General features: G+C 40.3%; 1 protein-coding gene across 17 annotated transcripts in view; it reads left to right on the top strand.

Annotated features, from left to right (window-relative positions):
• Positions 1–6,408: 6,408 nt before the first annotated feature.
• MYCBP2 (MYC binding protein 2) overlaps positions 6,409–26,445 on the top strand; it is a 216,616-nt gene continuing 196,579 nt past the window's right edge. For 16 of the 17 annotated variants that reach the window (XM_075199857.1, XM_075199864.1, XM_075199863.1 and 13 more), the window contains exon 1: positions 6,410–7,094. In XM_075199857.1, the coding sequence (XP_075055958.1) occupies positions 6,826–7,094 (269 nt within the window). In that variant the 5' untranslated portion in view covers positions 6,410–6,825. Of the gene's footprint in view, positions 7,095–26,445 lie in introns of all 17 variants that reach the window. The other variant, XM_075199851.1, reaches the window with a different exon arrangement.

Raw genomic sequence — 26,445 nt, 5'->3', positions numbered from 1 at the left:
CGCCTTTCTCCTTTTCTGCCCTTTACTCTGCTATTTCCCTGCTTGCTGTCTTTCTCTCTTCTTTCCTCCTTTTCCCCACTATCCTATAACCCCCCTTCAATTTTTCTCTAGTCCCTATTCTCCCTTCTCATTTCACCCATCTCATTGTAAACCCCCTTTTATTTTCCTTTAGTCTCCATTATCTCTTCTCATCTCCCTCACCTCATTGTAAACCTCCCCGTTTTCAAAATTTGTACCACCGCCCACAGCCCCACCCGCCCATTCATTTCCCACCATTTCAATCCATGCCCACCCTCTCCCCCCTTCGGCAACAATGGTTTACTTCCTCATCTCACATGCCCTGCTGGCATTAGACTATCCCCCACCTCTCTCAGTACTGCACTGCCATGGCCGTGGGTCACATGGTGTGGCTGTTGCTATGGCAGCCGCCAACCATTTTCGCATGGTAGGGCAGACAGCACCCTGGAGTGGGCAGTCTCGCTGCTACACTCTTGGGGCTGCGGGACCAGGCTGCAGTGAGCAGTGGGGGACAGGATCCTCTACCCATTGCCACGCTTGCTCCCCAGCATAACGCATCGCACCAGTACACCCCGATACAGAGGGGAAAGCACCCAAACACGCCCCCCCATTCGAGGCTTAGGTACTCCCCTCTCCCCATACTCCTCAAACAGATAAACCTCTAGAGCTTTGAGAGGATGTATAAATTACATGCAAATAAATTAACTAGGAAAATGGTTCAGAAGTGACATTCACACCAGCACATCACCAATGAGTCACTCAGCTCCATCGTACAGAGGGCAGATGGGCTTCAAATTATCACCAGCCCTACTTGAAAAGCCCCCCCACCCCGACTTTGCAATCAACCATTTATAAAAGGGGCTCATACTGTCCCTAAATGAGGAGTACACTACACACATGTGTATGTATTCACGGACACATAAGAAATAGAAAAACAAGGAAATATGACACGCCATGCTTAGATCACCAGGGGGCATCTGCCTTCCCTTCCCATCCCCAGTTGGGTAACACTCTGCCCTCCCCTTCCCCCTTCCTGCCCCCTCCACAGCTCTGGGGCTGGCTAAATAGGGGAAATAACCAGTCTATAGCTCAGCGTATTAATCTGTGTCTTATTTTAAGCAGACTCTGCATTATAAATCATTCTATATGCCAGTAGACATAAACTATACCTTCTCCCTCCCTTCCCTGTTGGTCCTATGCAATTGATTTACGTAATTTTGGCCCAGTATCATGGGATTCAAATTGGCAATTATTCCAGCTTGAGTTGACCGAGTCTTGCAGCTATTCAACACTTTTGAATTGCAGATTTTGGCTAGGATCTCTAACCAGTGATTGCTAAGGAGCATATATCCGCTATGTAGCCTCTACTGATTTCTAAATTTGGGGTTAGACTTATAGGAGTTTTGCTTTCTCTACACTGATTCTCATTTCATGGATATATGGTAACATATACTCTGAATGAGTACATAACAATGGGATCGTTCCAAGGTCCAATTTTAACATACTGCACTCTAAACATTTTTTAATGTCTTTGCTGGTATGCCATACTTAATGGTTGCTATAGTCTAAAGTAACTGGAGATGACTGCTTCGGGTTTACATCAGTGTACGCTTATGGGACAGCAATCAAGCTCTTTAGCTTTCGGGCCCGCATGGTATCACTTGCATACAGACCCGACCATAGGTTCGGTCGCCTTAGGTGAGTGGTATGCAGCTTTAGTTCACAAGGGGATGTCACAAATTTTAGTGCATGTGGAATTTCTTCCCTGACTTTAATTCATGACGCAATTTTAAGCGGATCATTAGGTATATCGGTTTCAATCCTTGTCACCCTTTCACATAGGTTTGGGTCAGCTACTGTTACAGCCTCTGAAGAATGATAGATGATAAAGCATTTAGGAAGATGGAAGTCCGATAGATACTGGGAATCATAACATGGATTAACCACACTACACAGCACGGGTAGCTTGCTATGCATATATTGATCAGCCACACAGATTGGTCCACATTCACAGGTACATGATCACCCAATCTAGAATTTGCCATAGGGTCCCCGGCCCTCCGCTGGCTGATCAATAATACACTATATGGACAAAAGTATTTGGCCATACTTGTTAATTATTGAAAAGTCGCCAACGCTCTGCTGATTCCATAGCTGAAGAGTTCCGAACTTCCACTGTCATTAATGTAAACACAAAAACTGTGTGGTGGGAGCTTAATGAAATGGGTTTCCATGGCCGAGCAGCTGCATGCAAGCCTCACATCACCAAGACCAATGTCAAGCGTCAGATAGAGTGGCGTAAAGCACACCGACACTGGACTGTGAAGCAGTGGAAACGTGTTTTGGGGAGTGAGGAATCACGCTTCTCTGTTTGGCAGTCAGATGGGCGAGTCTGGGTTTGGCGGATGCCGAGTAAACGTTACCTGCCTGACTGTATTAAGCCAACTATAAAGTTTGGTGGAGGAGGAATAATGGTATGGGGCTGTTTTTCAGAGTTTGTGCTAAGCCTCCAGTGAAGGGCAATTTTTGGACAATGCTTGTCAGGTTACCAATGAGGAGGGATTGGATCCTTGCAGTTTAGCTGGGATCGGTATGACTTCATCTAGAGGAGCGGGGCCTTTTGGTTTGACCGTTAGTTTGTGGGTGGTATGCAGAGGAGAATTTCAGACGAATACCCAGGAGATGGCAGAGGGTTCTCCATAATTTTGAGACAAACTGAAGTCCGCGGCCCGAGACAATTTCAGCGGGGACGAAACACCTACTTCACAAAATGCTGAGCCAAACGTGCCGAGGAATGTAAACCCATGAGGGGAACAAAGTGTGCCATTTTGGAAAAGCGGTCTACTATCACCCAGATAGTATTATATTTCTTGCTCATAGGTAAGTCCGTGACGAAGTCCATGCTAATATGGGTCCATGGTTTGACAGGTAAAGGTAGAGGGTGAAGCAAACCTGATGGGGCTCGACGAGGAGACTTTTGCTGAGCACAAACTACACAGGCTGCCACGAAATCCCTAATTTCAGACTGGTATTTAGGCCACCAATACTGTCGAGAAATACGTTTGGAGGTCTTATGAGTGTCCAGCAAAGTGTGAAGCATGGAACCAAAACAAAAGTTTCTTGCGTAGATGAGGAGGAACAAATGTTTTCCCAGGAGGAGGGGTAGGAGCAGAGGACAGGGTAGCCGAATGCCCTATCCTATATAGGATAGGGCATTCGAGGAAGTACTCAGTTCCAGGGGTTCCAGTGAAAGCCCGGGACAACGTATCTGCCTTCTTATTTTTAAGACCAGGTTTGAACGTAACATGAAGGTCGAAGAGTGTAAAGAAGAGTGACCACTGGGCTTGACAGAGATTCAAGCACTGGGCTGTCTGATGGTAGAGTAGATTCTTATGATCCGTGAAAATGGTGACGGAGTGACTGGCCCCTTCCAGGAGATAGCGCCACTCACTTAAAGCCAACTTCATAGCAAGCAGTTCCTTGCCTCCTATAGCGTAATTTCTTTCTGCTGGCTGGAACTTGCAGGAAAATAACGCACAAGGATGAAACTCTCCTTGAATGGTTTTATGGGAAACAACGGCTCCCACTCTAACGGTAGAGGCATCCACCTCTAGGGAAAAAGGAAGGGATACATCTGGTTGTCTAAAAATAGGGGCAGAAGAGAATGCTTCTTTTAGAAATCAAAAAGCATCCAGGACTCCCGGTGACCAAGACTGATGGTCTGCTCCTTTCTGAGTGAAGGCTACTAATGGTGCAACGATAGAAGAGTAACCAGAAATGAATCGTCTGTAATAATTGGTGAACCCCAAAAATCGCTGGATGGAGACAAGTGTGTTCGGCTGGGGCCTGTCCAGAATAGATCAAATTTTCTCGGGGTCCATTTGTGGACCTGATCCTGAAACTATATAGCCGAGGAAGGGTAGTTTGGAGGCTTCGAGAGAGCATTTCTCTAACTTGCAGTATAGGTGGTTACTGCACAATCTGGAGAGAACCTCAGGTACGTGCAGGCGATGAGACAGAAGATCCTTGGAAAAGATCAAATTGTCATCCAAGTAAACTACTGAAATTAGATCACAACATTTTGGCAACTGTGCATGTTCCTATGTTTAAGAGCTATGTCTTCTCTTTCTTTCCAACTGACCCAGATCTCAAGAGATGCAATGAGCTCCTGGTCATCAAGCTGACAGCTCAAATGGTACATGACACAACGATGTTTCCTCCCTCAGTTTCTTTGGCAACTACTGCTAGGAAAAAAACAGTATTCCCAAGACACCCAGTGGTGATGCAGATGAGTAAGCACAACATTTTGACATTTTGTCTGGTCTTAAAAAATTAGTCACAAATCGTGACAGGTCTGTCTTTAAATTAACTACAAATTCCATGAGGAAGACCATTACCGGTAATTACATCAAAGTACACAGACTTCTGTAATGGTGGATTCCAGCGGGGATGAATTAGTATTGTGCGAGAATGATGTACACATTGATGAGGGTGAGGATGATGACAGTGTAGATTGCAGGTGCTGGGATCTAGCTGACACAAGGGAGCTAGCTGATGCTGGTATGCTTTTTAATATTTTGGGTAGAATGGCATTTTGGCAATGTTATGTTTTTCTACAGTAAACTTTCACCTTTATTAGAGAGGTTTCTTTTTCTTTAAAAAGGTAAAAGCTTTTTTTTTTACATTTTTGTTTACCTGATTTAAAACCACTATGCACTTGAAAATAGAATTTAGCACATGACGTAGAGGGATTAGTATCATCATGACTGAGACTGGAGTGAAATGAACAATGTGACTTGAAACTGGAGAGTGACAAGAACACTGCCACCCCTTCTGTTTCTGTATGAGTAATGGCACAGAGCAATGTGACGGTAGACTTTTAAAAACACTGCCAGCCCTTTTATTTGAATTTCTGTTTCAGCACTGAACACTGCCACCTCTCCTGTTTCTGGGTGAGCTATGGCAGAGTAAAATGTCACTGCAGACTTTTAAGAACACAGCTAGCCCTATTATTTGAATTTCTGTTTCACCACTGAACACTGCCACCTCTCCTGTTTCTGTGTGAGCTATATCTCTGTAGAATGTCACTAGAGTCTTTGAAGAACACTGCCAGCCCTATAATTTCTCTTTCAGGACTGAAAACTGTCACCTCTCCTGTTTCTGTGTGAGCTATAACTAAGGTTCAGTTTTCAGAAAAGCCCTGATTGGCTTGCCGTTTTGGCCTCTCATAGTGACTCTCAAAAGATTTGCTTGGTCCAGAGCTCTGACGCCACTGAACGGATCTCTCTTCTTTCATCCAGCTGATCTTCCACTTTTGCACTGCTTGTAAAGTTTTTTGCCTCTGCACCCCTTTGCAGTGTAGCATGGTTGGCTCGACTAAAAATTCTGCTTATGAGCAAAATTTGCACCTACCACTAAATCAGCTCATAAGTATTTGCTTTTTTTTTTTTACCATACTGTCCAAATGGTTATTTTGATTATTGTGTGCCACAGTAAAAACAAGTGGTAATGCACGCCAACTAATTATACTCTCTTTCGTCATATCGTACCATGGCATGTTTAACTACAATAATCAGGGAAAGAGGGTAACAGTGAAATGATTATGGGCTATATTTTTGCTGTGCTTACTCAATGCATACTTTAAATGACCTATATATTACTATCTAATCAAACAATTTTCATATTTTTAATTCTACAGAAATATTTCAACTTGGGAGATTTATAATTACTTTAAAAAAAAATACACAATTAGATTGTGTATATTCCAGATTGGATGCACTGGAAAAATGGTAATGTAATAAAATTGTATATGTGCTGTAATTACACAATTTATCCTTGTTGTGTGCATGTTCTGCCAAGGTAAACTGTAAAATATTTGCAGGTGTGGTAATCTTATTATTTGTTGTTTTTTTTTTAAAAAGATGTAATCCAATTAAGGTCTGTTTTGCATCAGAAAAAAATGATGCAATCAACAATCTAAAATTGTCAATAGTTTCAAAAGGATTGTAATGTTTGTGGGTAGCTTTAGCCTAACCAATGCCACCCTATGCCCATGAAGACACATTTGCGTAGATTGCTGTGATCACCTTTTCACAGGTTATGCTTCCATGGTGCATATTTTTGTTGCTAATGTTATCTAATTACTTTATATAATGTTTGATAAACAAGCAAGGCAGGGCCAGCGAAGACCTATGTACCTGCAGTATATTGCTATTGTCCATGAGTATGTGCAATGTTGTGGTGAGGGTAATAGTACTAAGAGCAGGGCACAGCTGAGTCCTGCAGGGTGCAGTATTGTTGCTATGAGGAAGCTGTGGCTGAGTAGAGTAAGGTTTGCTCCCAGCATGCTCTGAGCGTATGTGTGTGTGTGTGTGTGTGAGAGAGAGAGAGAGAGAGAGAGAGGGGGGAAATAGCAGCAAGGAGATAATGAAGCTAAGATGGCAGCACCGAGCGTGCAGCTTCCACTTTAGCAGCTATTAAGGTGAACCTGGCTGGCGGATGAGCGGTATACACGGAGCTTGCTGTCATTGGAGCTACATACAGCGGGGCAACAGCTGAGCACAGGAAGTCAGAGAGGGGCGAACAGACCCTTCCCCTGCAGCTGTGCAGAGAGGATGGTGAGAGGGTCGGGGCGTGGGTTTGCTTGGGGATTGCGGTGATTCTGTCTGTTCCGGGTTTGCACAAGGTTGTCGGCGAGACGGATCCACGCAATTGTCCAGTGTGGACGCAGTGACACAGGACAGCTCTCTTCCATGGTCTGGCTGCAGTGACACGCACACACCGTCTCCCCACACAGCACCGAGGAAGATGATGTGCGCAGCAACCGCACCCCCTCCTCCCCCGGCTCCTTCCTCCGGACCGGGGGGTAACGGATTCTTTCCCCTGCCCTCGTCTTCCTCGTCCTGCATAGCACGACTGAACATGCCGGGGGGGCAGGACATTACCTCGGGGCCGCAGTCTGACTGCAGGAGCCGCTACCAGCTGCTGCTATCCGGCAAGGCCCTGGCTGAGCGCTACCGGCAAATCTACACGACTGCGGTGAATGACCGAGACCAGCAAGCTGGACAGTCGGCCAGGTAATGACTCCTACGTAGGCTGCTCTGAGGTGACCGTCTGTGTGTCTGTTAGTATAATACACGGCAGTGGTGACAGGGGGATGTCTTTCCCGTCTGTCTTTCTACCTTTATCCCCAGATAGGGGTGGATGACACCTGGAGCAGTCAGGTTACCATAATTATAGGGCACTGGGTGACAGAAGATTAGGAGACCTTCCAGCTGAGGGGACTGTGGACACAGATGTGACACAAGGTGAGGTGGTTCTGCACAGGTACAGTGGCATCATGTGAGGTGGCAGTGTTCAGAAGTGATGTGGTTCCAGGTGGCAGTCTGTGAAGGTGCAGGGCACCTTTTGTGATTATTTTTTTTCCATCCTTATTTAATAACACATTATAAAACGGTTTAGGGTGTGTTAAAAATAGTAATATACAAATATTTAATTGTCAAGTAAATATGGTGTATGTGTAATATATATATATATATATATATATATATATATATATCATTTAAAAAAAAACTGCAATTAGTTGAGTGCCACATGCTTTAGGGAGGAGGCAAAGTAAATAGAGAATTACATAGACAAACAGTGGTAGAACAGTTGTCCAGGTAGAAATGTTAAATCAGATGAGGTGGTGTTAAGAAGACATAGAACCTCATGACTTTGGAATTTGCTACACACAAGATGTACCAGAGAGGAATCGTAGATGGGGGTGACTTGTGAAATAGGTGTTGGGCACCAGGTAGCTTTGGGTGAAGAGGGAAAGCTAGTTTTACATATAGTAAGATGGCTGTATACAGTTGACATTTGCACTTCCAATGTGTTGGAACATTGCTATGACGTTGACAAGCGTGCACCATACTTATTTTGTTAACATTTATTTATATAGCACCAACACACTCTGATACCCTGTTGATCTTTTCAATTGGGAACAAAAACAGTAATAAGACAAATCTATCCATATTAAAGAGACAAATATGTAATAGAACATTTTCTCAAGTTTATAATATTTTAGGTGTACAACCTTTAATGTAAACAATATCAAATCTTAAAGGTAATTCACAAGTGTATTATATTGATGGTGTTGAGATGTAGCAAGGAAGTGTGCATTATGTTTCCTTCCGGTCAAGATGTGTGGAACATGCCATATGCATATTGGAATATGTATAAAACTGGCTTATTCTTTAGAGAATTGCTTTGAGTAAACACATGCACTGAATTTGAAATATGCAGTTTAATGGAGCTATGTGCAATCAACTATGAAAATTATGCAAAGAATACTTCATCCCATACATACAGTATATGGTTCAATCCATAGGCAATACTAACTTTTGGCTGTTGCTAGGAATGGGTGATTGCCACTCAACACGTTTCTCAAACAGTAGTTTTTCATTTCAGGCTTAAAGAACACAAGGATCAAATAATTTATAATACTTTTATTAATTTGAATAATGTATTTTTGTTCATGACATGATTGCTCTGTTCAGGAGTCTTAAGAGTCTGTTACACTGCTGTTTCTAAGTATGTATGTAATCTATATTTTTGAATAATGACTACAACATAGTAGCCTAGCACAATTTAATCTGTGGTGGCATACTGTTAGAGATATGTGATTAGCTTAAATTTCCTACATTTTCATTTATATTTGCAATTATTTTAAGAGTTTTTTTTTTTGTGTGTTGACTTTACGTTGATTACATTATTTTCAAATATAAGCGTATTTTTCTCTGAACATTTCCATCACTAGCTTTATCATCCAGACACACTGTCACATGCTAAAATTGCCGGGTCTTGCAAGCCCATGAGAAACGTTTCAAATATACTGTTGCCTCCCTTTTTTAAAAAAAAAAAAAAAACACATCTAGAAAAATACAAGCATAGAATTTAGAAATCCGGCAGTAGCAAATTTTAAATTGTGGTGCGATCACCTGCACCTTGTGCACTGTTCTAGGTAGTATGTATGTATACATATGTATGTATGTATGTGTGTGTGTGTGTGTGTGTATATGTATATGTATATGTATGTGTATATATATATATATATATATATATATATATATATATATATATATATATATATATATATATATATATATATATATATATTAGTGTGTGTGGTTTTATATTTGGGTTTTGCAGCAAACACATTTGTGAAGCCCCTTAAAGTAGTTGAAATTGCCTGAGTGTTACATAGTATTAAGAAATATCATATTGTCATAAGCCTTGACTACAAGATCATTTTCTTCTTTGAAACTATCCCTATCATTTTACAGAAACAGTATGCGAGCGTTAGGAATTCTCCCTATAGTGAAAATGAGTATGGCAAGTTCTTCCTGGTGTTTGACGAGGTCTGTTGTGCTTTGTTTCAGGCCCTACTATGGGTGTGGCTGAATGACATATAAAGCAGTGTGTCTAGTCATGTTAGCAGTTTGCTGTGTCTGCATGTTTGTCTTTCAGCATATTTTGTGAGAATTTTTAGAACGTTGCGAAAGGAGTGATATGAGGTTTAAGGGAATATAGAAATACATGTGATTGTGTTCCATTCATTAGCCCACCAAGCATTTTGATTCCATATGTTGTCTTTTGGCCAAATAGTGAATCCACCAAAAGTTTCTTGCACAATTAATGTCACTGTAATTAGCTGTGGCAGTTTTGCTGGTGTGGCCTCTCCACAGTGACATAGTGGGCCTGTCTGATCTACTGCTCACTGGCTGTCATAAAAAAAACTCAAATTAACTCAACATGCTTTTTTATTTTTATATCAAGAATTTAAGCTACTTTATTACAAGTAACAATTGCTGTTATTGGTATTTATTCTTAATACAAATACAACCTTTGTTATAATGCTTGTTTTTTACATGGGGCTAGTGCATTTAAATTTAATTGCCATGGAAAAGTAGAATGAAAGTTCTAGACCAGTGGTGGGAAACCAGAGGCCCTCATAGGAGTCATGTGCAATCCTGACCAGGCTTAACTTATTTCCTGATGATTTTAATGTTTATTAGCATTGTCCATTCACACAGTCTGTATAATAGGTTAGTCTCAGTTCATTGGTGATTGTCTTGGTGTAGACTCTAAAAAAACTAAACAACACTTTGAGGCCTTTCTCTATATCAGTGAGGTTTAAACACTGTTACCATAGCATAGGCTGGGTGCCTCCCCTTTAAGAACACAACTATGTATTTGTGAAGCTGGCCATATCTTCATGGATTGAAATGGTCAATCTGGTTCCCTTAAAACAAGTTGTCAACAAAGTGTATATTTGTGGGCACAAAACATCCAAAGGTCTTGATCAGCATTAATCAGATGTCTATTGGCCAAATACATTTTCTGCCAGCCACAACAAATATAATCCGACATTATGTGTAGTCATGGCACAGTTGGGGCCCATTTCGATTGCATTGAGAGCTGAATGTTCACACACATGGGCTACTTTTACCACTCTGCCTGAGACCAAAGCAACAAAATTAGTGTCCAATTTCAGCACGCTTGTAGTTGGCCAAATTTGAGGAGATCCTGCAACTCAACAGACAAACCAAGAAGCTGGATCTTTCCTTGCCTGATAGTTATCTGACTGTTTGCCAACATTTCTGATGATGGTCGGATATCTGAGTTCGCATGGTGGCACACCCTGAGATACAGGGCTAATTACCTGACATCTCAGAACTTGTTGTCATTATAAGACTGAACGAACATGGGTGATTATCAGTATAAACAGTGCTAGTTTACATTTCAGGGAAACGAAAAATTTCTTCTTGTTTTGAGAATTGTGTAGCATAGTGTAAAGCTGACATTATCAGCACTTTAGGATGACCTGGTCTATAAAGTGGCACTAACTCTGAGGGGAAAAGGATTGTAGAGGAGTTTGGTCGGTATCGTCTTACAGAAACTTCTGTTGACTGCCATCATACCTCTGTTTACTGAAAGTCATTGAGAAGTTCATTGCGTAATGCCATGTCTCTGTGTCTACCCATCCCAAAATGTATTCACCGATTTAGATGATTAAAAAAAAAAAAAAAAAATCATCACAAAAAAAATGAAGGCCAGTCATTTACATTATTAAAAGAATCACTTTTTCAGTATATATAATATAGCATGCTTTGATATCAGACATGATCTAATCTATTAATCAGCCAATACCATTATTACAAAACGGATATAAAGCCGTATAAAATAACAATTTATTACTGTCAAATGTGTGAAGATGCCACTTAAATTTGAGTGTAACCTAAGAAAAATTACGATTTAAAACTCACACTTTACCTTGCATTAAACTAAAAAAGCAATGTGCAAACTGCATGTGGGGACAAGTATAAATAAACTTCATTTTAGTTAAAATCCATTTGTGTTTTTAAAATTACAAAAATGAAACCACAGTGGCGAAAATATACTAAGGTAGGTAGAGACTGCTGCTAACACAAAGTAAATAGCCAAAAACTGGCCTTATTCGTGGAGTTGAACAGCCAGTAATAATTTTCTATACTTAATGGAATGCATGTTGTATCTTAAATAGACTTCACTGGTATCCCAGAGATAGTACATGGAGTGCTGCTTATTTGGGTTTTTCGTTCACACCTTTTTCTCCTCAGTATAGCACTTGGTCTCCTCTGGAAGTAACAATCGGCACCTTTTCTCCCCTTCTATTTCTTCACAGTATGGTTAATGCAATGTGTGAATGTTGGGGGGGAAAAAGCAATATTGCAAAAGTACATCTAGGTTATAAAATGTATGTGCTACTATATGGTGTTTTGTCTATGTATTACAGTAAGAACAACAACACATTTGTATTAAAACATAAAACTCTATTACTTAATTTGGCATTGAATAATAGTGGTGCACTAATAACCTTGAAGGCTAATTCCATATTCCTGGTCTTGGAACCCTCTACCATAGGGTGCATGCCTGATCACAAATGAGAGCCTAATTTGCACAGCTGGGGCTGCGGCAGAACTCGATGTCAGGCCCTCTTCCACCTCCTCATTCTGCCGTATCAGCCCACTGACGTGTTTACACTCCAAAGCGCTTCTTTCAGTAGTATGAAAAACGTAATGTAAAATTTATGCCAGATTGCTGAAGTGACGGCATGATGTTATAGGAGGCGAGCCCAACATTGTGTTTCACTGCACCCTCATATAAAATTATTGGTCCTCCTTCGCGGAGGCCTGATTTCATAGGCGTTCACTCAGTGTTTATTTAATAAAAGTTAAAAAAAAAAAAAAATTGTCATAGAGGAACCACCACCATTCATGACATATTTATTTTTTTACCATTTGTTAACCTTTATAAACCTTGATTAGGTATAACCTTTTTATGAATAGCTTGAAAATTTGATTGGACACATGCAGTAATTGAGGGACGTATTGTTACTGGTCTTGTTTTGCTATGTGCTAAGTGATTGTTAGGAGATGTAATATTTGAAAGAGCTGCTTCTGTATGGTCTAGGTGGAATCCATGCTCTGTTATCATTTTGTATATCCCAGGCAAAGCAGTTGCAGTGGGATAATTGAATTTTCTTTATACTGGCCATCAATAACGTTAGTGGTGTCTCTGAGCATTACACATACTGCACAATTACATCATAGTTCTATTTCAGGATACTGACATCATTTTTATTTAACTCTTACTGCGAGGTTTATTACCTTAATATGTCTGATCTCTTTTTAGAAAGTTACCCATTATTACATATACACAAAAGTAGCAATTTCAGTAATGGAAAGTTAGCCTTTTAAATTTAACTTTGAAGTCTTCATGTGTTAAGGGCTCGTGGTCTTTTCATGTGGGCTTATACCACACTTTTAGGCAAATGCACTCATGCTGGGCAGCACGGTGGCTAAGTGGTTAGCACTACTGCCTAACAGCGCTGGGGTCATGAGTTCAATTCCCGACCATGACCTTATCTGTGTGGAGTTTGTATGTTCTCCCTGTGTTTGCGTGGGTTTCCTCCGGGTGCTCTGGTTTCCTCCCACACTCCAAAAACATACTAGTAGGTTTATTGGCTGCTATCAATATTGACCCTAGTCTCTGTCTGTCTGTGTGTGCATGTTAGGGAATTTAGACTGTAAGCTCCAATGGGGCAGGGATTGATGTGAGCGAATTCTCTGTACATCCACTGCAGTTTTCCAACGTTAATTGGATTCTAATTTCACTGTACTAAAGTAATATTATGTGAGTTAATAAACATAGTAGGTGAATGCTGTAATAGTGACTGCTACACTTGTGCCAGAGATGGTATAAAAGTTATTTGGCTTTAAATAAAACAATTTAAATATATGTCTAATAACCATATAAAATTGTCTCCTGGATAAAACTATAATTATAAAGGCTTTTATTATTATATCCAATAGGTTATTCATATAATGTCTTTAATATAATCTGTCAATTCAAAATCTTAAAATATATTATATAAAATAAGATCTTAATGTTGCTGCAGTCCCACAATAAAATCCCACCACTATAGCATAAAAGAACAGTGTAATTGCTACGGCCTGAGATTTTTGTTTACGTTAAAGAGAATACACTATAATTTTTTGGTTTTGTTATTAATTATGACATTGGTGCATGCTGTGCTTTGAAAGCCAATATAGCAATACATTTCTAGGGCATGAAATCATATTTATGGTGGCTTGCAGGTAAGTTTACACTTTGATCTTCCAAATGATTTTTTTGGTCTGTTAAAATATAAACTTTATATTGAGTGCAATTTTTTTTTTAATGTGTAATGGCATTCCTGGGTATCACTAAAAAGGTTTGCCCAATAGACTTGCACTTGAAAATCACGCTACCCCCCCCCCCCCCCCCTCCCATGCAAGATCTTCATACTGTGAGGGCCTGTTGTCAATATTGTTGTACATCATATTTTATTTTATGCAATTTTCATATTTTATTTACATTAAAGATCGTTATAACATGTGGACTCGTTCATGTAACTTTTTTGTTTTAATGAATTTAAATTAAGTGATTCTTTGAACTTTCAAGAGGCTCTAATCTGTCATCACATGGAGTAAGAGTAGTTTTCTTTTTACTGTTTGTTTAGGAAATTTGGGATACAATAATATTGAGACAAAAAAACCCAAAGGGGTACAATTATAAGATATGCAAAAATTAATATATGCTATAACTTAGTCACCACAATTATTCTAGACCTTTTAACAAGCCTTGTATTGTTTAGGTGTGTGTGTGAGATGGGGGGGGGGGGGGGGGGGTCATCTCCTTGGGGCCCTGAGGGGTGAGGAAGTTGTTTTTGTAGTAGCAGTAGGGGCATAATTCATTATTGGAGTTTATGGTATGGGGTATTGACTATATAGTATGTAGAAGGGAACTAAGTTGGAGGGCTGCTGTTTATGAGCCAGGGGTCCTTTGAGGATTAGCCTTGAAAAAAGAGCCACTGGGGAGATCCTGATGGCATTTTTCATCTTTATCATGTAGATGCTAGGTGATTTTCTTCATAGGGATTATGTACCAAATGTAGGACTTCAGAGAATAGATGCAAGATGGTTCCCTCTGCTTCCAGGTCTTGGTGATTAGGCATCCGGCTGCATCCAAGATTTGGGATGCTAATTTTTGCGGAATGGCTATATGCATCCTGTAGGGCGTTGTGTAGAAAATAGTTCTAGGGGTCCTTGTGTCCAGGGCATAGGTGGAGCAAGGAAATGAGGTCTCAGACCTTATCCCATAAGGAAGAGATGTTGGGGCAAGAGCATTAGACATGTATAACCGTGCCTGACTGCATATTCTCTCCAACAGTCAGGGTGGTAGAGCGATACATAATGGTAAACTTATCAGTAGTAGATTACCATCTATAGTAAACTTTAGAAATATTTCCTTTGATTAATGTAGAGATTGTTTTCTCTGATCTCCCACTAGTCGTCCTCAGGATGGGCGGGCCAAGGTTCCTCCCTCCTCTATTTTCTATCGTACCTGCCTCCCGGTTCCAGAGTAGAGTCAAGTATGTATAGGGAAGAGAGCAAACTTTTTTTTTTTTTAGGGATGAGGGGATAATTAGCCTTTCAAAGGGGGTCAGTTCTCTGGAGACTTTGTCTGAGAAGAGTATCTATATAATGCCTAAATTGTCAGTTCTGTGGAGACCTTGTCTGAGAAGAGTACCTATATAATGCCTAAGTTGTCAGTTCTCTGGAGACCTTGTCTGAGAAGAGTACCTATATAATGCCTAAGTTGTCAGTTCTCTGGAGACCTTGTCTGAGAAGAGTACCTATATAATGCCTAAGTTGCAAGTATTCAGATAATTTTGTCTGAAGATCGGAGTATTTGCTGTGTAAGTCTCCAACGTTTAGAAGTGCCCCCCCTCTCCGTCAAAGAGAACACAAACAAATTGTATTCCAGAAGTGAGCACTTGTGCTGGAGATGGCCTCTCCCCCTTGCTTTGTGGGTTTCTTAAGGAGAGTTAATATGATTCTGGGGATCCTATTGATTCAGCCAAACCTTGCAAGGCATTTTTGAATGGCTACGAGCTTGAAGCGTAAAACCAGACTGGGAGTGTTTTAAAATAATAGAGGAGTTTAAGTAGGATATTAATTTTGGATCTGAATTGATCAAAAAAAGGCCCACGTAATTCTCTTGATATAGTAACTTGTAGGATTGTGGAATACAGATCTCAAGTTATTTGATTGTCATCTTTTGCTATTTAAAGTTGTACTAGGAGGTAATGTTTTGTCTATCCTGGGGGAACAGATTTAATAAGATAGCCTCCGACTTTGTGGTATTAAGGAAGCAGCTGTAGAGTCGGTAATACATCATCCACGAATATAGCTTGTCTCTAGCTTGCGACCCTCACACACTGTATGTCCTAGCAGGCTATTGCTGCTAGAGGTTCCATAATTAGGGAAGAGAAGGGCATCTTTGCCTACAGTAGTACCATTTTTATTAGGGATGAGGTCTGAGGGGAAACCGTTGACAATGACTCTAGCTAAAGGCTGAGAACATAGAGCTTTGACACCTGTGAGAAAGCTGGACAGGCCAATAAGCTTTAGAGTTTGAGCCAGAATATCCTGTCAGAAACTTTCTAAGTATCCAGGAATAGAATAATAGTTTTTTCTGGTGTTAATAATATAAATCAGGACAAATGTCCTCCTCGTATTATCCTTTCCCTGTCTGCCCCAGATAAACCCTACCTGTTTGTAATGGACCCTGGATAAATTATGTGTTTGTGATTTTTACATTAGACTTGATAATCTGGTAATTGTTGTTCTTACCATATTGGATAATCCCTTCATATACATTTGTGTACATATTTTATACAAAATTTTATTTTTTTCAGTCTGTTAAATGTTTTTAATGATTATCAGGAATCTGTGTATTCTGCCATATTTGTTTATTTTGTAATTTGTTAAAAATTAACTAGGGTGAATGGTGCTCCTTATTGTGTTTTTTTTTTTTTTGAATAATATTGAAAGGAGTTGGCACCTTCATCCATAAGGAGCTGACTCTCGCTGGTTTTTTGTTTTTCTTTTTAATCCTAGTGCCTAGGAGATTTTTTTTTTTTTATGTCAGTATATTCGCAAGATTTTGGTGTATAATTTAACGTCATTACTAAGTAAGGAGATAGGATGGTGGCTAATCATAATCCCAATCTCTAGAGCCTCTCTGGACCAAGAACCTCATTTTAGGATGGAGTTTAAGGGGTGTATTCAATTGTCAGCATTAACGCTGAAAAACGAGCGCTCAAAAAATATTACCGTTTATACGGTAATATTGTGCGCGAAAACCGTTAATACGGTAGTTTACTCGCGGAATTTCAGCTCGCAGCCCTGAGCTGCGAGCTGAAATTCCGCGAGTAATTACCGTATTAACGGTAAGATTTTTCGAGCGCTCGTTTTGCAGCGTTAACGCTGACAATTGAATACGCCCCTAAGAGTGTGAAGGCGGAGATTATTTTGTAAGCAGCCCAGAATCCATCTGGACCAGCGGCCTTTCTTGATTTTTGGCCTTTCACAGCATTGTAACTTCTTCAGTAATTTCAGAACTGAGCTACTTAGCCATTTGGGAGGATAGACTGAGGGGAACTTGGAGTCAGCCAGGAATTTATTTTCAGCTTGGTATGATAGAAGATCTTTTAGTTCTTTGCGCACTGATTTGCTTCTGCAGAGGAAGCAGGGGCTCTTTAATTTCACAGGTTACTTTATGGGTTTAAGTGCCCTGCTGCAAAGGTCTACCACAATAGGTGAGTATTCTGACCAGGGTTTAGTGAAAATTTGAATGTTTGTTAACTTTGGTGTGATCAGGGTGCAGAAAAGATTATTTTTGAATATCCTATAGGTGTCTGCCCTGTTTGTCCCTATAAATTTGGAGGTATCAAAGGGGAGGTGACACCACATTTCTTTTGCCTAGCATCACAAGTATGGTATGTCAGGGAATTTTTTGAATCTGGTATAGGGTGCAGGTGTTTGATAAAGTGCATTTCCTGGAGGAAGTCTACCTCTCCCTTCATGGACTGCAGCACTGTGACGTTTTGTGTGTTTTTGAGGAAAGTTGTGCTCCTATAGCATTGCATGAGATAATGCGTAGGGTCATCAGTAGGTTATTGGGAGTTTACTTGAGGCAGAAATTAAATTAGAATGGTGGGTGCATGAGATTATAGGTGGCGACCAGAGGGGGAGGGGATGGAGAAGGTGGAAGTTGTTTGGCTGGATGACATGGAAATCACTTGCCTGAAATTCATGGTGTGGGAGTATGGTGATGACTAGGCATCAGGGGGCCAACAATCAACTTAGGGCTTTGTGTTATGAGTGATTTGGCATCAGTTGAGCACAGTGTGCTTCAAAAGTGGGGAGGGACTAAAAAGTGAACTACTAGGATATGCATTGGGCATTGGTAATGTGACTCAGGGGTAAGGGTTGGTTGGCCCTAACATAATTTTAACAGTGGAGGCGGTGAGGGGAGGAACTTTTTTTATTTTGTGGGGGGGTCATACTTCAAGCATTTCAACATTTCTGTAACTGAAGTGCCTGGTGTGTTATATTATGCATGTCCTGTTTGATCTACAACATAAGGTTTAGTGGGTGTGTGTGTGGGGGGGGGGGGACAACAACTTAACTACAGCTAACATTACAACCTTTGGCCAGTGTTTCTCAGAGTTGCAGTGTTGATAACTATGAAGTGGTCTTTATTAAATACTGTAAATTAATAAATGGATGTAAATTTTAAAACTTAATTTCCATTTTCTGGGTGAAGCAAAATATAAAACTTGGGATTGTTCACTCTTCTTTTATTGTATACAGCAACACAGCTTGCAATCCTAATAGCGACCGCAAATTATTTCCTATGTCTTGCCATAATAATGTAGCTAGCAGTTTGGAAATTGCTCCATTCAACATATCTTGCTATTAGCCACAGGCAGGGAACATTTAGTCCTTTCATTCTACAGAACAGTAAATATTGAATGAATCCTAGCAGGTAATCTATAGATTAAATAAATGCCCTTATAGTGCTTAAAACATTTTGGCAACAATTGGTTTAGTTATAGCTTTATCCCTGTGAAAATCTTTGACCCAATTATTGCCTAAGTATAAACTGGACATGCAACCAGTGCATACAGTGTTTGGTATGAAACATTTTAACTACCTTTTCCATAAGTCAAGGGGAAAAATACATTTAGGAAAATGTTAAATACATTTGGACGATTGCCACATGTTGAAATACATTGTATCTTTTTGTTGACAAACCATAGAAACTATGACCGATTAAAATAATTATGTGCACTCTAAACACAATATTTTACAGGATGTCCTGCATAATAGTGGGCAGATTGGAGAATACGGTATGCTGTTTATTTGCTAGCTAAGTATGACTTGTTCGTGGTTACCTGTAGCTGCAGCCAAGGTTCAGATCCAAATTCATGATCAATAATAGCAGAAAATGGTTTGTTAGTGCAATGTTAATGCACAGTTTACAACCATGTTGGTTAATGCTTGCGGAATCCTTCAGATTGAATTTGCATTTCATGCAATTGAGAAATTCTGACTTAATCATTGTTATTGCCAAACACATTGCATAATTAAATTTTTGAATGTGCCCATGGCAGCATTAGCCAGTTCCAAATCTGCAGCAATGTTGTTTCCTTTAATCTGCTATCACACCCTTTTAATGAAATGATGGACTGTATTCCAGTTTTTTGGTAAATTGCCTGGAAATAAATGTTCATTATACTTTTTGTTATATGTTTATCCTTTGCAGTTAGTGATCAGAAAATTCTAAGAGCAAGTGAGCAGGCTCTCTGGCAATTGGCTTTTCAGTCTGAGATGCTGATCTGGGTTCAATGGCTGTGTTACTAGTGGACGAAACTAGTAGTCTAAAACGAGTACTATAGTTACTTGTGTGAATAAAATAGTGAAATGTAGAGTCCCAAATGGAAGGCATGAATGTCTTCTTTTGATGGTTTTTTTAAGTGGTGTGTAGTTTATTGTAATACACAGTAGGACAGAAAAATGGGTAAGAACAAATCTTTTGATGAGAAATTGTTACATGAATTGCTGACGTGAACTACACGGCATATGGCAGGATCGTGTTGTACATGGAGTTGGTACACCACTTTAGTTATATCAAGAGGGAAGTAGATCTTCAGTATGTTATTGTAAATCTCATTATAGATAGAGAGAGATATATATATATATATATATATATATATATATATATATAGATAGATAGATAGATAGATATATGTGTATGTATGTACCATCCAGAGATATACAAAAGATTTATTGACAGGAGAAAGTTCTATTTTGGTGTTGGTCCTTATTTCTTCCAGTTCAGCATCTAAAAGGTGCACAATATTCTGGGATGCATAAGAAAGGGGGATAAATGTATACGATACAAAACTATTATCATTGTATACGTTTCTAGATAGACCACATCTTGATTTTGATGTACAATTTTGGGCACTTCAATGTAAGAAGAATATAGGAGAACTCGAGAGGATTCAGAGAGGGACAATCTCTTAATAAAGGGAATGAAGGGTTAAATATAATCCATTATAAATAGAGATTAGAAGAACTTTGTTTGATTACTTTAAGAGTAAAAAAAAAAAAGTGCCTTAGAAGTAAGTTCAATAGGATGACTTGTCTAACAAACTTTATACCACTAATCGTAAATGTCGCTAACCTACTCCTTCCTCTCCCTGGAGCTCCATACCCCCATTTTTCCTAGGGCTTTCTGGTTCATCTCACAGCCACTGACAAAAACTGGGGCCATACCCTCTGTGTATTGATTAAATCTCCTGCTCACGACCCTCTGACGCACAGTTATACCCCATTCATACTGCACCAAAATCCCGGGTTTTTGCCGGGGCGAGCTCAAACGACCCGGGTCTTGGTGCAGTATGAATGGGACAAGTCAAAAATCCCGGGTCTAAAAACCCGGGTCTTCAATCCGGGATTTATCGAGGGGTAATTCCCGGGTCGGACCCGGGTTGCCTGCACTATGAATGGTGCAACCCGGGTTTTTCAACCCGGGTTGCACAGAAAACAAGCTGATTGGCTGTCTGCCTGTCTCTGGAGGATGATGTCATCGGTGGGAGCCCGTGGAAGATTCGAGAAGGAGTTTACGAGAAATGGTGGAGTGCAGATCAAGCTGAAGCAGAATCGGAGTTTGTTGAAGAAAATTGCTTTTATTTCACTGAAAAAGTGTGTATTAACAGCAATTATGACAAACAATCACCACCCACTTTTGCATCATCTTTATTCGTCAAAAAACCAGTCACCTTTCAATGACATCACCATTTTTCAGCCAATGAAAACTGCTCTGGTGATGACTCCCACAAATTGCCAGGGCACAGACTTGTGCAGTATGAATGGGGTCAACCCGGGAAATTCCCGGGTCCGAGGTGCAGTATGAATGGTGTTTCTGAGCTGGGACGCTCCAAGCCCCGGCAAAAACCCGGCTTGAAAAACCCGGGATATTGCCGGGGCGGCAGTATGAAAGCGGTATTACACAGCCTTTAAAGAGGTTAACTTTAAATTTTCTGTTGAATCGATGGTAATGAAGCTTTAAGCAAGTTTTTTTTATTTTTGTTCTTTTAGCACATCAGCTTTGCTTTCATGCCAATAAATAAGTCAACTTAGTGTGACAAACCTGAAGTGTATGTATTGAGGCCTCATCTGATATTCAATTTTACAACATTTAGGTTGCGATTGGTCAGCCCTATCCGAACATAGACAAGTAGGTTAATACCCCATTCATACTGCACCAAAAACCCGGGTTTTTGCTGGGGCAAGCCCAGACGACCTGAGTCAGGGTGCAGTATGAATGGTCCCAGATCTAATTCCCGGGCCATCGGACCCAGGAATTGGACCCGGTTCTTTTGGTGGGGTAATTCCCGCGTCTGCCCTGGGAAGCCTGCACTATGAATGGTGCGACCCGGGTTTTATAACCCGGGTCTCACCAGACACAATGTTAAAGTAAAAAAAAAAAGAAAAAAAAATGATAAGAGGAGCCTATCAGAGCTCATCTTGTGATGTTTCCATGGAGACCCTGGATATTGCCTGGGAGCCTCTGCCCTCCTTTGTCCCCCAGCAATATCCCGGGATATTACCTGGGCGGCAGTATGAAAGCGGTATAAGGTGATTTTCTTTTCCTGTACAACATCTTTCTGTTGTTTGTGCTCTTGATTTTATATCTTTTTTTTATAGTGAACAGTTTAGCAGAATAAACTACTTCCATTTCTTCTCATTTCCTGGACTATAGAGGGGTATTGCTAAAGCATGTAGCTTCATTTTCTACAGAAGATTACACTTTTTTTTTATTTATTTTTTATTTGAGACTGTATGTACAACAAATGTATTGAATGTCCAGTTCATTCCCAGCTTTCCGAGGTCCTGGGAATTTTGCTATATTTGTATCCAATGTAGGTTTCATCTTCTCCCTTCAATGACTGGACAAACCGTGGTGGACTAACAGCATGTCTCCCAGTCAGCTGCCCCCTCTCAGTTTCTTCTGACATTGCAATGGTAATTTATGCACGACATGATGATGCAAACAAGTAGTGACAGCTTCACTTGCACATTTTTTGGAATCTACAGTGACCTCATCTGTGTAGAAGTGCTGCTCTGTCTGCATTTATAGCACCCTGTGCATATGCGCCCTGTCATTTCTAAAATTATATGTGCCGTCTGTTTTATAACCCGTTCAGTGCTTTCTAACAATGTGAATTGAATGCCTTGAAAAAGATGGGCCTTTTTGTATGAAGCCTTAAAGTCTATAAAAGTGAATTTGGCCAGACCCTGTCAGTACATACGTCGGAGATTGCCACGGCATTTCATGCTTATTATACTAAACTTTATAACTTGTCCAACTCATCTCGCGTAGATAGGCGCGCGACCAAAGTCCCGCATAGAAGAATATCTTCAAAGGATAAACTTTCCCACATTCGAGGCAGAATCCGTTCAATTATTAGAGGAACCCTTCACCATTGAGGAACTGGAAGAGGCGATTAAGACGACGACTTCGGGGAAGAGCCCAGGACCTGATGGTTTTACCATTGCATATTACAAAACTTTCAATAACTATCTAGCCCCTCTTATGCTTCAGGCCTTTAATTCTGTCTCTGACCATGCATATTTCTTTCCCCAATCTTTGGCCGCTCATATTACTGTTTTGCCAAAGGAAGGGAAAGACCCAACATTATGTTCTTGTTATAGGCCCATTTCTTTACTTTATGAGAATATTAAGCTATATTCTAAATTGATAGCAAACAGGTTGAAACAACACTTATCTCAAATTATTCATTCTGACCAGGTAGGGTTTGTCCTGGGGAGGGAGGCGTGGGACAACACCACAAAATTAATCAATTTGGTGCAGTTTGCAACGACCACCAATATACCAACAGTTCTTTTATCCACGAACGCTGAAAAAGCGCTTGATAGAGTGGATTGGGAGTTTATGCAAGGGGTCCTCAGCCATTTGGGTCTTGGTCCATTGAGCTTGGCGCGGATCGCCCCCCTGTATTCACAGCCGACAGCAAGGGTTAAGGTCAATGGGGAGTTGTCAGAGCCTATTGTCATCTCGAATGGTATTAGACAGGGCTGCCCCCTGTCCCCGTTGATTTTTATTTTGTGCATGGAAGCCCTGGCTCGCTCCATCAGGCTAACCCTGACATTTCTGGTATTCAGATGGTGGACAAAAACTTCAAGCTTGCTCTCTTTGCCGATGACTTGCTGGCCATCCCAACTAACCCTGTAATTTCAATTCTCAATATAGTATCGGAATTCCACACTTTTGGCGAACTCTCCAGTTTTAAAATTAACTACTCAAAATCTGTGACACTTAACATTTCTGCGCCTGCAGCAGTAGTTGAAGGCCTGAAGCCAACTTTCCCATTTACCTGGCATCCCACACAACTTAAATATTCGGGGGTGATTATTAACAAAGACACCTCGAAGATATTTGAAGAACATTTTGTGCCCATCACCAATACAGTTTGTAATGATCTGAGGAATTGGCTCCTGAAAGGCTTTTCCCTGATAGGTAGAGTCAATGTGGTAAAAATAAATCTGTTGCCTCGGATTCTTTACCTACTTCATACGCTTCCTATACATCTTCCAGCCTCATGGTTAAAGACTTTACATAAAGCAGTTTGGGATTTTGTGTGGAAAGGTAGGCGACCCTGCTTTAGACACGACATATTATATATGCGTAAACATGCTGGGGGTCTACAACTTCCTCACTTCACTGTGTATTACGATGCTGTTATGTTAGAGTGCTGGACTGGGAGAGACTGACAAAACAATGGGTCTGGATTGAGAGTTACATCGCAGACAAGCCACTTCAATTTACACCCTGGTTGTCGTCTATCCTTAAAATTGTACATCCGACTGTTACCCCAACTCTGGCTAGATGGTCAAAACTATGCTCAGTCCCACATATTTCCTCTCGATACTCCCCTCTGACTCCGACTCTTGACAACCCAGATTTCCCCCCAGGCCTTACTAGACGGACTTTTATATTGGATTGGGGCGGGATTCCATCGTGTTGGCCAGCTGGTGGGCGTCTCTGGGGCTTTACCTTTCGCTGATCTCCAGTCCAAATGGGAACTCCCAAATGCGGAGATATGGAGACATATACAGCTCCGACATTTTCTGGGTTCCCAGGGCATTCGAGAGTCCGCAGGACGGCCGCTTACTCAGTTTGAAACACTATGTACCACTTTATCATATCCAAGGCATACATTATCATTAATCTATAGTATCCTTATTGAACATTCCTTCAGTAAAAGACCCACCTGTTATACGGGATTGGGAATGTGAATTGGAGTGTTCAATAACCGAACAAGATTGGAAAGACATTTTTTTTACGCACACAAGCTAGTTCGATTAGCATACAAATAATTGAAACTCTGTACAAGATTATGACGAGATGTACCGATGCCGTAGTCTGCTTGCCAAGATGTTTCCGGGGCTGTCAAATATGTGCTGGCGATGCCAGACGGCGCTGGGTACCCCGTTACATATATGGTGGGAGTGCACGGCGCTTAGACCCTTCTGGGACGCAGTTCTCCTTTTATCTAAAGCTATAGTAGGCGTAGAGCTACCAAATTGCCCTAAATATTGGCTACTAAATGACAGCAAAATGACCATCCCACAATATAAAAAATCAACAGTTAAAAATCCATGTAATGCGGCAAAGGCCGTGATTCCGGTTCACTGGAGATCGCCAAACGCCTCTACCATTAAAGAATAGTTTACACGTTTGGAGTTCTACAGAACAATGGACGAGATGCTTTATTCAACAATGGATAAAGATAGAGAATACTATTTTGTGTGATTCGAGTTTCTTGAATTCAAGGATAAACCATTATACACTTAGTGGAATAACTGATCCCTCTTACATATTCACTCTAGACCTACCTTTCCTTCCCCCATTTACCCGTCTTTCTTCTCTCCCCCATCCTTCCAATTCTCACTACTAAATAACATATTACATGTTTGTTGTTTTTTTTTTACTGGCATTCAGTATCACCTGTAATTTACTGTCTATTGCGTGACATGTATGTATGTTGGTATAAGATGTTATACTACCAATAAAAAAGAGATTTACAAAAAAAAAAGTGCATTTGGCCATATGCTCTTTCCATGTGCTCACCTTGTTGGTGCAGGTATACTTCACCAGACCTGAAAATTGTAAATGGCTGTTGAACCCACAAGTCCTGGAAATCAACAAATGTGCTCCGATATTGAAATCACAAATACCTGCCTTGTACTGCTTTCTGTCTCCTTGTCCTTAGCAGAAATGTGAAGGTGTGTGTGTGTGTGTGTATGTGTCTATGTGTATATGTGTGTATGTGTGTATATATGTATATGTGTATATGTATGAAAAAAAAAAAGGGATACCAAATGATGGCGCTATGACACAATTGGCAATATATATAATTGGAATAAATAGTCCAAAAAAGACTTTTATGAGACACTTCCCATGTGCAGGCAGCAGCCAATCCTCCTTTGGACCAATCGGTGTAAAACGGAATAATCTGAAAACAAAGTATAGAGGATGAGGCGCACAATAGTGTAGTATGGTTGTAATAAGATAGCCCAGGACCAAAGAGATCCTGATAGATTCCCTGAACACCAATTAGATAGATCTATGATCTTATTGTGTTAAATAGGATAAATGAAACACCGGCCACTCGTGCAGTGAATGTGCGTACCAGAAGGGTGGTCTTAAAGTCTCATCAAAGGGAAGATGTCCTGGATATAATGGGTCATATATTTTCCATATTCCAGCAAACCAATGGATGTCTCAAAGATAGAATGGAAACCACAGATGTAATGGCTCAATGGTAATATTTATTAAAAATGCACAATAGCTACTTACATATCAAGTAGCCATAGTTCAGCTTGGCTGTAATAGCGTATCCATAGACAGCATATCACAAACCCAATAAAAGTAAAAGTCCAAGTGTAATTGCTCAACGCGTTTCGTCTGTATAAAGTATCAGACTTCATCAGGAGAAAATAAAGTACTTTATTTTCTCCTGATGAAGTCTGATACTTTATACAGATGAAACGCGTTGAGAAATTACACTTGGACTTTTACTTTTATTGGGTTTGTGATATGCTGTCTATGGATACGCTATTACAGCCAAGCTGAACTATGGCTACTTGATATGTAAGTAGCTATTGTGCATTTTTAATAAATATTACCATTGAGCCATTACATCTGTGGTTTCCATTCTATCTTTGAGACATCCATTGGTTTGCTGGAATATGGAAAATATATGACCCATTATATCCAGGACATCTTCCCTTTGATGAGACTTTAAGACCATCCTTCTGGTACGCACATTCACTGCACGAGTGGCCGGTGTTTCATTTATCATATTTAACACAATAAGATCATAGATCTATCAGGATCTCTTTGGTCCTGGGCTAT

The sequence above is a fragment of the Mixophyes fleayi genome, chromosome 2 (assembly GCF_038048845.1).
Source record: "Mixophyes fleayi isolate aMixFle1 chromosome 2, aMixFle1.hap1, whole genome shotgun sequence".
NCBI classification, from domain to species: domain Eukaryota; kingdom Metazoa; phylum Chordata; class Amphibia; order Anura; family Limnodynastidae; genus Mixophyes; species Mixophyes fleayi.
This window is presented reverse-complemented; position numbering and strand designations above follow the sequence as displayed.